This window comes from Mytilus galloprovincialis, chromosome 5, assembly GCF_965363235.1.
Source record: "Mytilus galloprovincialis chromosome 5, xbMytGall1.hap1.1, whole genome shotgun sequence".
Lineage (NCBI taxonomy): Eukaryota > Metazoa > Mollusca > Bivalvia > Mytilida > Mytilidae > Mytilus > Mytilus galloprovincialis.
Genome location: NC_134842.1, coordinates 51,587,944 through 51,600,763, shown reverse-complemented (window position 1 = coordinate 51,600,763; position 12,820 = coordinate 51,587,944). Strand labels below are relative to the sequence as shown.

General features: G+C 31.0%; 1 protein-coding gene across 1 annotated transcript in view; it reads right to left on the bottom strand.

Moving 5' to 3' along the window:
* LOC143074067 (scavenger receptor cysteine-rich domain-containing protein DMBT1-like) overlaps positions 1-12,820 on the bottom strand; it is a 36,333-nt gene that overhangs the window by 21,452 nt on the left and 2,061 nt on the right. Inside the window, exons 3-8 of the mRNA XM_076249615.1 lie at positions 12,177-12,284; positions 11,265-11,372; positions 8,311-8,467; positions 5,719-5,882; positions 3,920-4,076; positions 2,316-2,479 (exon numbers count right to left, since the gene is read on the bottom strand). Of these exons, the coding sequence (XP_076105730.1) occupies positions 2,316-2,479; positions 3,920-4,076; positions 5,719-5,882; positions 8,311-8,467; positions 11,265-11,372; positions 12,177-12,284 (858 nt within the window). The remainder of the gene's footprint in view (positions 1-2,315; positions 2,480-3,919; positions 4,077-5,718; positions 5,883-8,310; positions 8,468-11,264; positions 11,373-12,176; positions 12,285-12,820) is intronic.

The window sequence follows — 12,820 nt, the reverse complement described above, 5'->3', positions numbered from 1 at the left end:
TACGTCTGACTATATACACACAAATATTTCTGATTTTATTTTATTAAGACCAAATGTGTTAGCATCATATCCAAATGTGCGTTCAGTAAGTACTAAGTTAACATTAAGTACTAAAAAACAGTACTACATGTTAACAAATGTTTACTCATTTGTTTAATACCTATAGTTAGACAAGTTATAAAGACTTTTTAACATTTCAATTTTCGAGTTTCTTCATTTTGAATTTTTCATATCTTGTAATTGTACAATGTTCTATAAGTTAATAAATAGCATACATGCAAATTATTGATTATTTTATTTTTCCTTTATCTAACTTAAGTTAAAAGTGAAAGACATTTTTGCACAAGCAAGCACAAAAATACGAGAGATTTATGTTTGATCTAGAGAACAAACTTCTTTATTGACAGCTATATTTTTTCACAACCAAAAAGTGTATAACAATTAAAAAGATGTGCTATGATTACCACTAAGAAACTGTTCACCAAGGTTCCAATGAAGTGAATGTAAGCTATTATAGGTAACCGTATGGACTTCAACAATGAGAATAAAAAATACGTAATTATATGTCAAATGTTTATGCAATGCTTTAGTATATATTTTTATTAAATTCCATAGTTCTCTTGTATTTTTAATTTCATTGAATACATTTTGAAAAAAAGTTATGTTACAGTTGTCTTGAAAAAAATATTTACTTATAATCTTTGTCAAACGAAGGATTATATGTTTTATCATGTACAAGTATTCGTTTGAAAATTTCGTATTAGTACGAACACTCGTCTTACATTATTAATGTAGTTGCATTATAAAGTATATCTCAAGTACTTCTTACTATATTATATACACATGCATGATTTACATCAACTCTATGTACAGTCACAATCTCAGTTTGAATAGTGTCGATATGAATTTCACATTAAGTTTTTATTTTCATATAAAACATCGTCAGCGCCAAAGAGTGAAAACACCTGACACATGTCTTGATGAATCTAGAAAAAAAGTTTATAAAATAGCATGATTTTCTACACTGACATTCTTGTATGTACACTGGTGTTTGTCTTTAATACTAACTTTCTGAAAAGAAGAGAACAATAGGATATATTAACAGTCGGTAAATAGTCAAATATTGGTTGAGTTTAAGTACCTCTTCATTGAGTTAAAATAGTTCTCAGTGTCTTCAATACTCATCATGTTGGATGCATAAAAACATGAATTATGATAAACGGAGAAATTATTAACAACCTTTAAGAGAATTAAGAGTTTTTAATATGGTATGTCAAATTATAAGTTTTCGTCCTGCTTTTGATTTTTAATCCTGAAAAGAATTTTTAAAAAAACATGAAAAATTTGGAGAAAAATAAATGTTTTTTTATAAACCCTGTTGTCTTAACGGTTTTTTAAGTATCTTAAATTTGAAGAGAAAAGGAGTCTATCCTTAATGTCTCTCCATTATTTTGTGTTCTTCATCTATAATTTTTTTAACAAATTTAGGGAAACTCCTAACCATTGAAATAACTCAAATTGGCAACCTTTACATTGTATTTTCTTTCTCTTATGATTATTTTATTGTATTGTTGTTATACAAAAGGAATACAAATATTATTTTGTAACAATACCCCAACCCATCGGATGTCTGTCATCTATATCAACTAACACAAACATAAAAAATAAAAATCCCCAAATCCCCGTTGTTTTTAATTTCTAATATGGCCAAATCCTTGTTGCCATATTCACTACTACTGTTTGTTTTCTTTTATTTGATCTAGCAAAAGCCTCTATTAATTTAAATCATCAAGGACAACTATTCCAACTAATTTAGTATATGTGAAATCAAGAGCAATATTCACTTTGTAGAACATAACTAATACTGTTCATTTGTAAGTCTGAACAAATTCAGATAAGATTGTGTATTTTTACATCCACTTCAGTATATGTTCGCATTCAACAGATATCTATTCTGAAACCTAAAATTATAAAAGCATATGAGACAACAGGGTTCATCTAAAACATTGTTGATGCTTTTAATTTATTATAAATTCTTAAATACTTCTTATTCAATATTGAAAATCAAACGCAAGACGAAAATTTCAACTCATGGATGAACATGATAAAAGAACAGTCGTCTAAATGTTAACAATTTGTATATTGCTTTCTGAACCGACAAATTAAACCAAGTTTTAGAAATCATACCTGAGCGCAGATATGTCATTATCTTAAGTATGGTTATGTTAACACATGTTTGTAGATTCAAACAGAAATTATACATGTAAGTTAAAGATAGATAAAATAATTTGTTTTTAAAAAAGTTCCAGATTTACCTTGACAGACAACACCAGCATCTTCGCTATGCACACAATTATGTTGGAATAGGCCACCAGACTGACAATCAAATATGTCCGTTTCTGTTCCAATACAATTTAAATCATCCAACACAATAGATCCATATCCCTCCCCAAAATGTGCGTTAGAATAAGGAACTGATCTAAAAAAAATGTCGTTATTAAACTTTCTGTTTGTGATATTATTATATTTTAATATTTAATGAATAAATTTGATAATGGTCTTTAGTAATAAGAATGCCATTGCTATGAAATTAGAGAAGAAACAAATAAAACTACTGAAACGAAGGATTAATTTGTGTCTGTTCTCAGAAAAGAAAATACATATTATTTCAATTATGGGTACCTTTATCTGTAATGCAAATCTTCTAATTGTAATTTAAAATAAATCCAAATTTGGTTTAAACGCTTGGAAATTGCAAGTTGAAAAAGTCGATGGCAAAAAAATCACTTATCAGATTAATATATTAATTCACATTAGCAAGATTAATATTGAAATGGAGTAGACATCGAATCTTTGCATAGGTGTTCACTTTATTTTTGTAATCGATAAACAGTATAATTAGCTATCAAAGGTACCAGAATTATAATTTAATACGCCAGACGCGCGTTTCGTCTACATAAGACTCATCAGTGACGCTCATAACAAAATATTTAAAAAGCCAAACAAGTACAAAGTTGATAAGCATTGAGGACCCAAATTTCCAAAAAGTTGTGCCAAAAACGGCTAAGGTAATCTATGCCTGGGATAAGAAAATCCTTAGTTTTTCAAAAATTCAACGTTTTGTAAGCAGGCAATTTATAAAAATGACCACATAATTGATATTCATGTTTAGTGTTGACTACTGGGCTGATGATACCCTCGTGGACGAAACGTTCATCAGCTATGACATCAACCCAGTGGTATAAATAGTTATCAAAGGTACTAGGATTATAATTCAGTTTGCCAGACGCACGTTTCGTCTACATAAGACTCACCAGTGACGCTCATTTCAAAATATTTAAAAGGTCAAACAAGTGCAAAGATGAATAGCATTTAGGACCCACAATTCCAACAAGTTGTGCCAAATAAGACCTTTTATACTTTTGAAAATAATATATTTTGAAAATTGAGCAACTAACTTGAGGGAAACATATCAAACTATAAGACGAAAACAGCGGAACAACAGAAAACTGAAGATCAAAATGCGTTCTTAACTAATAAATACAAGATTGCACTCGTTACGTCTTTAAAAGCTTTTACTAGAACTCATTTTTATTTTGCAGTGTTACGTATCGTGAAACATACAAATGATGTCTGCTTTAAAAGCCGTCAAATGCTACAACGCAATATTGCCAAGCAGCAGCTAACTAAACATCAACTTTTAAAGTTCAGAAGTCCTTGGGAAGTGGTGAAAAAAATATACGGACAGACGGATGGAATGACTGATGAACGTATGAACGCTAGAATAATGTCTTTACAATGAAAATAAAGCAGAAATGGTCATCCAAACATGCATCGTGAACGTTTATTACCTATAAACTGTACATGTATTATTAACACGTAATATAATCTAAGATGTGTAATGGTTACAATATCTTACCCAGCATTATGATATCCAAGCATACCGCAAATAACACTAGCTTCTTCATCCCCAAACCCATCATCACAAATAGTTCCCCATATTCCATTCACATAGATTTCTACTCGTCCTTCCAAAGAATTATTACCATCAACCAACCGAACTTCCATAAAATCTTCTGAAACAAAAACCCGATACATATGTGATATATAAATATAAATTTAATGTAAATCGTAATAAGTGCCTTAAGATACTTAGATAATTGTGTAAATGTTATCGTCATGTTTAGTTTATATTTAAATTTGTCAAGAGCTGCAATTGTGTTTATCTATTTAATATATCTTATTGTTTAGTAACGTAAGCTTGTGGATGGTGTTGTTGTTGAAAACGAACAAACTTTAAGACATTTTTTCCGTTTTTAATATTGCCAATATAAAAAAGAAGACGTGGTTTGATTGCCAATGAGACATCTATCAACAAAAGACCAAAATGACACAGACATTAACAACTATAGGTCACCGTACGGTCTTCAACAATGAGCAAAACCCATACCGTATAGTCAGCTATAAAAGCCTCCGATAAGACAATGTAAAACAATTCAAACGAGAAAACTAACGGCCTTATTGATGTAAAAAAATTGAACGAAAAACAAATATGTAACATATAAGCAAACGACAACCACTGAATTACAGGCTCCTGACTTGGGACAGGAAAATAAATAATGTGGCGGGGTTAAACATGTTAGCGGGATCCCAACCCTACCCCTAACCTGGACAGTGGTATAACAGTACAACATAAGAACGAACTATAAAAATCAGTTGATAAAGGCTTAACTCTTCAGATGGACAAAAAATACAAGTGGACGTGGCAGTCCATTTATACATTTTCGTCTTGCTTTTAATTTTAAATTCGACAAATGAATTTTGACTTGAAACAAATAATAAATTTGGATAAAAATAAAATGTGTTTTTTTTTTAATAAACCCTGTTGTCTTATCTGCTTTTTTAATTATCTAAATTTTTGGAAAAGGAGACTTTCCCTAGTGTCTCCCCATTATTTTGTGTTCATTCAGCTAATTTTTTCTTAAATTTAAGGAACCTCCTAACCAATGAACTAATTAAAATTTGCTTCCTTATAATTGTATTTTCTTTCACTTTACATGTATATGATTATTTAAATGTATCTTTAGTATACAAAAGAAATACATTTTTTAGTTCAGAAAGCTATATACGTAACAATACCCCAAACCATCGGATGTCCGTGCTCTGTATTCAACTTTAATACACAAAAATATTTAATAAAACATCCAAAATCACAGTTTGTTTTTATTTTCTTACATGACCAAATTTGCCGTACACACTAACACTGTTATATAAGATTTGCCCTATTAACAGCCTTTCTTTCATCTGCAACACGACTAGAGTCTTATTTATAAATTAATTCAAATAATCAATGACAAGTATTCCAACTAATTATTATATGTCAAATATGGAGCAGATAGTACAACAGGGTTTATTTAAAACATTTATTGGTGCTGTAAATTTATCATAAGTTCCATCTTAAACTTGTAAAATGTATAAAATCAAAAGCAAGACGAAAATTATTATTCATGGTCAAAAGAACAGTTGACCTAATGTTAAAAATTTGAAAATAGCTTTCTGAACCGACAAATTAAACCAAGTTTTAGACATCATCTTTATCAGATATGGCATTACCTTAAGTATGATTTTATTAAACATTGTTGGTAGATTCAAACAGAAATTAAAATGTAAGTTAAAGATAGATAAAATAATCTGTTTTAAAAAAAGTTCCAGATTTACCTTGACAGACAACACCAGCATCTTCGCTATGCGCACAATTATGTTGGAATAGGCCACCAGACTGACAATCAAATATGTCCGTTTCTGTTCCAATGCAATTTAAATCATCCAACACAATAGATCCATATCCCTCCCCAAAATAAGCACGAATATAAGGAACTGATCTAAAAATATATATTCTCAATAAAATATTTTGTTTGTGGTATTATTATATTCTAAAATCCAATGAATAAATTTGATAATGATCTTAAATTTTGAGAACGTCATAACTGGTTCATTAGAGAATAAATAATATAATATGTGAGCAACTGCTCACTGATGATACGCCGCTCCGCTAAAAGTATAAGGTACACAGAAAAAAGGTTGAGTGATGAATCACGGTATAGCAATAGCAATGATTTTTAGTACATGGTATAGCTACAAATTTTCGAAACAATACTGGCTTTCTTATCCCCGGAATAGATAACCTAAGCCGTATTTGACACAATTGTTTTTGAATTTTGGGTCCTCAATGCTCTCTAACTTTGTGCCTGTCAGGTTTCACAACTATTTTGATATGAGCGTCACTGATGAGTCTTACGTAGACTTCTGTGTTGACTTCAGTTATCATTTATATGTTCATAATAATAAATTTAATGTTAACAAAATTAAAAATTTTTGAAATACTAAGGCTTTTCTACCTCAGGAACAGATTTCCTCAGCTGTAATTGGCAAAACTTTTAGGAATGTTTGGTCCTCAATGCTCTTCAACTTCGTACTTCATTTGACTTTTTAAACATTTTTCTATTCGAGCGTCACCGATGAGTCTTTTGTAGACGAAACGCGCGTCTGGCGTATATGTAAAATTTTAATTTTGGTATATATGATGAGTTTATTGGTAACTATTTACTCATATAAACCCTGAAAACCATATTTCAAAAATCATTGCACTGAAGTTGCCGAGAACGATGTTACGTAAAATATTCATTGGACGGACGGATGGACAGACATGCAAAACAGTGTTCCCCCTCTTTTTTAAGCGGGGGTATGATAAAATGATGTAAATGAAGAAAAACGAAAAGTCTATTTGTGTAATTGTCAAATCTGCGAAAAGAAAATAAGTATTACTTCAATTATAGATATCTTTATCTGTAATGAACATCTTATTATTATTTCTAATCATTTTTATCCAAATTTGGGTTAAACGTTAGGGAATTGCAAGCTAATGCAATCGGTGACAAAAACTATTTTTGTACCACAATTGTCAAGATTAATATATTATTCTACATCAACATGATTAAGATTGTAACGGAGTAGAAATTTAATTTTTGCATAGTTGTTTACTTTAAATTGTTTTGTTCTAATAGGTAAGACTTGTATCGGTTTTCCTTGGTAATTTATAACGACTTTAAGTATTCATCTTAATTGGCACACAGGGACTGAATAACGGAATGAACAGAAGAAAAAGGTCAGTTTTTGAAATGACCAACATAATACTATTCGCACTAGATCATTTTGTACTGTACTGAATGTTGCAATGAAGCTCATGGAATCCATATACTTTTTGGACCCTTTGGTGGCCTTTGGCTGTTATCTGCTCTTAGGTCGGGTTGTTGTCTCTTTGACATATCCCATTTCCATTCTTAATTTTATATAAAATAGTAAAATGTGGAATAATTACCTATGAGACGACTACTCACCAGAAGCAATTGTGAATGACAATATAACCTTCAATTAAGTTATGTACTCTTTAGACGAATGGAAAACGGATGATCAATGTGTCTACAATAAGCCCCACCCTTCCTAGTGTGGATATTCCAATGAATTATTGGTAATCATTCGCCACTGAGAAAAATAGAACTAGTAAATACCACAGAAATATTCGGAAATGGTCATCCAAACATGTATTGTAAACATTTGTTACCTATACATATGTATAATAAACACGCGAGCTAGTTTAGGATGTGTAACCAAGAAATAATTCATGGGGAGTTGAATATATCGTGATTTTACCACGGGTTGGCCCTTTATGAGAAATATTTTACCCTGAACGACAGCAAGGGTTACATTATTGTCATAAAGAGACAACTCGTGGTACAATCACGATATATCTAAGCCCTCTTGAATTATTTCGATTCTAATAGGACAGATACGGCAATTATTTTGGATCCAAGTGCTCTTAGGTGAAGACATCATTTGCCGGTCCCATAAATAAACGTACTGTTAAATTGACGTAAAAGATCGGAGCAAACTGAATAAGTGACATGCTTTAACTTTTTTCAATAAAATATTTAGATAGGTTTGGATGAACCTAATGACAATTGTACTTATATGTCTTATAAGTATACAAAAAACGGCTTATTTAACACATTTTAGCATCGTTTGATTACGTTTCCTTGTTTGCGATGATTTTCGGGTTACTAGCGTGTATTTTCCAATAAAATGCTTATATTCTGACGTCATAGTTATATGACATCGGGTAGCTCATTCATAAGAACGCCTACGACGTGGGAGTACGATCGGAATAGCTAAAACAATATATTCATATTTTAACGCAGGCGTGTACTCCACGCATTTGAAGGACGTCATGTTAGAATAGTTTATATATCTTACCCAGTTTCATTGTATCCAAGCATACCGCAAATAACACTAGCTTCTTCATCTCCGAATTCATCATCACAAATAGTCCCCCATGTTCCATTTATATAGATTTCTACTCGTCCTTCCAAAGAATCAACACCATTAACCAACCGAACTTTCAAAAATTCTTCTAAAAGAAAGAAACATATGTAAAACAAATTTAGTGCATATCGTACTAAATGCCTTAAAATAATTAGATAGTTGTGATTATATCGCAAAGTTAGATCATGTTCAAATGTGTCAACACCTGCTTGTTTATTTATTTATTTGATATATCATCTGGCTTAGTAAGACGGTGTTGTTATGTCTTGCGGCGTTCGCATAAGTTTAACGCCTTTTTAAATTCATATACATTATTTAAGAAACAATTCCTAGGGGCTTGAATATATCGTGATTTTACCACGGTTTGGCCCTTTATGACAAATATTTTACCCTGAGCGAAAGAGAGGGGTACAATATAGGCATAAAGGGACAAACCGTGGTAAAATCACGATATATTCAAACCCCATGAATTATTTCGATTATAATAGGACAAATACGGCAATTTTTTTGGATCGAAGAGCTCTAGGTGGAGGCAAATATTTGCCGTTCCCATAAATATTCGCACTATTAAATAGTCGTAAAAGAACGGAAAAAACTGAATAAGTGACATGCTTCAACTATTAAAAGTAACATATTTAGATAGTTTCGGATAGATTTAAATACTAATTTACTTATATGTCTTATATGTATAAACAAAAATGGGTTATACTACTTTTTAGCATCGTTTATTTACTTATTTATTTCCTTGTTGTGATGATTTTCGGTTTCACAAGCGTGAATTGTCCCGCAAACTGTGTATATTCTAACGTCATCATTTTATGACGTCGGGTATCTCATTCATGAAAAAGCATATGAAGTGGGAGTATGATTGAAACAGCCCTTGCTACATATTCATATTTTACCACGGGTGTGTACTCAAAGCGTTTGAAGGACGTCATGTTAGAATGTTTTATTGATTTCTTGATACACCACTCGAAAGGAATATGAAAGAGCGATTTTGAATTTACATCTGTATTAAAGTGCTATCGGATTAATAATAAACTATCTTTTGTAATAAAAATTAAAAAAACAAGGTGAAATTAGCCATCACTCTTCAGCCATTGCGGTTACTATGGTAACGAAGATGTTTCTTACTTTCTTACAAAATTTGAATATGCTGTACATTTGACAAGAGATAAATAAAGGCAACAGTAGTATACCGCTGTTCAAAACTCATAAATCCATGGACAAAAAACAAAATCGGGATAACAAACTAAAACCGAGGGAAACGCATTAAATATAAGAGGAGAACAACGACATAACACTAAAATGTAACACATATAGACAAAATCCCACGAGAATAACAAATATAACATATATATATAACATCAAAACCAAATACATGAATTTGGGATAGACAAGTACCGTGACACGTCTTATCGCAATGTGAATTTACACTCAAAAATAAGAGAAAACAAACGACACAACGTTATAATGTAATACACACAGAAACGAACTATAATATAACAATGACCATATTCCTGACTTGGTACAGGGCATTTTTAAAGGAAAAAATGGTGGGTTGAACCTGGTTTTGTGGCATGCCAAACCTCGCACTTTTATGGCCATGTGAAATATAACATCAAAATGACAACACAGGACTACAATATAAATAAATTGGAGAACACAATTGACAAAGAATCACACGAACAACAGCCAACAAAAGGCTATCAGGACTTATAAAAGAAGGGCAAACATAATCTATGTGGATGTGGTATGAGTGCCAAAGAGGCAACTTCTTATCCAAGACACACTTTGTAAAAGCAAACCATTATAGGCCAAAACACAGACTTCAGCACGGAGCTTGGCTCACATCGAATCTGTATATAAAACAGTTGAACTCGTATTGCATCAGTATAAGAAGTTTACGCTCGATTTCAGCCTATTGAATGTTAGTTTGGTTCATAATTATCAACGATAGTCAAATACGATTAATTTAATCAAGTAATTTGATTGATTCAACATTGATTATGTCAACATAACTTTAAACATTATCAAACCATAAAATGAGGGCCTATCAATAATTTGTATTGACAATAATACAAGACAGCAAACTTTTAAAAACTTTTAGATTACGATTTGATACAACATGCAAGCGACCACGATATGTTTAACCAATAATGTGTTAGATTATGTTCTAAATAAGCTTATTTGCCAAACGGAATCAGGACTTAATACATGCGATATTGAAAGGCAAATCATGAAGTTAAGCCTGTATTCATTTCACATAAAACATGTCAGGGTACGTGTTTTCACATTGTAAATGAGTCAGAATTCTCAAAGGGAATGATATAGGGAAAAGAGCAGACCAAAAAAAAAAGAAAAGTTTCAACATCTTCAACTGAAACTAACACAGATACATTTGTTTTAATTTGGCGCAATGCTTTTACTAGAAAAATAAGTATCATTTTTGTTGACATAGAATAATTCAATATAATACGACAATGTTAGTCGCATGTTGAAATGATAATCAGATATTTCTTTAAAATTATGTTCTTGAATTGCCTTATGACTTATATACAAAACGTTGTAGCATCAATAGGTTAACAATCGATCAGTTGTTAATGATCATACATTTTTTGTTGCTGTAATTTATAAGTAATATTAGATAACACAATTGTCATATGTTCAACCCTGACACATATCTAGAACAGTAGATTCAATAGATCTGTTATATTTACTTCGTCTTCTTTCGTAACATTTAATGTTAAATAATTAAATTTAATCAGAGAGTGTGATGACTCTACTTTTTGTTTGGTTGCCGTAACGTCATCATGTTAGCCGTAAGATATCTAATCGAATCACGAATGTGAAATACTAATAACAAACACACACATAATAATAACCTTCACAGAAAGTTCCAATATAGCCATTGACACATTGGCAAGTGAATGTTGACGGTCCGTTCTTGCATGTTCCACTGTTCAGGCAAATGACATCTTCACATGGCGAAGCTTAAATTAATATAATTTTGATTTTTGTATTAAGACAAATATTCAATATATGCATGACATAATTGTTATATAAGAAAACTTTCATGACTGTTATCAAAACAGACTTTGGTCTAGGTAAACGAAGCTAAAAATAACTACAAATGAAACGACACGAAATATATTCATCATCACTTTGGCACATAAGTTCAAAGATATTTGTCTTTAAGTTCTACATTTTAAACTTTGAATTAAGGAATGGATAACAATAACTATCATCAAATTATCAATTCATATGCAATAATGTTTGTAGCTTTAATTTTCGTTGGATAACACCACAGATGTCAAGGCACCAATCTATCAAATACTGACGTAATTTAAAACAGTAAAACATTCATTATTTGAATAAATTTTTTTTTACTAATGTTATTAGTATCTAAATTGATTTTTATAACGGAATAACATTGGGAAGCTTTGCAGTCGATCTTGTTTTATTGTGTGTTTTTGTTTGGTTTTTGTGTCATAAATGTCCGTCCTTTAACATATTCTGTTGTAATTGAATTAGAAGTAGAATTGGATGACTGAATATTTATATGTCTAACCATCTCATACACTTAAGTGCCTCGACCAAGCAAGGACGGTTTAATTCATGTTTTCGATAAGGTAACAATGTTTACTTTGTCTTCTTTTGTATCATTTTGTCGTTTATGAAGTAATGTCATGTATTGACTAATTACATTTGTGTCTGTCATAACCATGTTAAACACGGATGACGTATCGAAATAAGGATTTTAAACATCAAGAACACAGATACAAATTAAAAATTACCTTCACAAAAAGTTCCATTAAAACCCTCGACACATTGACAAGTGAATGTTGATGGTCCGTTCTTACATGTACCTCCATTCTGGCAAATGACATCATCACATGGTGTAGCTTTGAATAATGATATTTTTATATTTTTATAACTATGTCTAATCAATAAATTATTTTACCCCTTCTGCAGAATTAAAATGTAGAGAATCATTAGCGTAAATACAAACTTACCAATGTGAACTAATTTTGCAAATCTACTTGTTGAGATATAAATAATTTCATACAGTAATGGAATTAAGATAATGGATTTCACTTGAAAATAAAATGAAGTTAGTGTGACTAAACTGATTTGCAATACTCTTATGTAAAACAAGATGAGTGATATTATTGAAGTAGATCATGACAGTTGTTGTCCATTCGTTTGGTGTGTTTGAGGGTTTTCATTTTGCCATTTATTAAGGAACTTTCCTCGGAGTCCAGTATTTTTTGTTATTTTACTTTTGAATGTTAACATACATGTAAACGATCGTTAGATACATGTAATCAAATTATATTGACTTGACAACGCCTCAAATAAGCAATATCCTTTCTCAAAGATGACGTGGCAGAAATTGCAAATGACTTAAATAGAACAAAAATGCATTATATTTGTTATG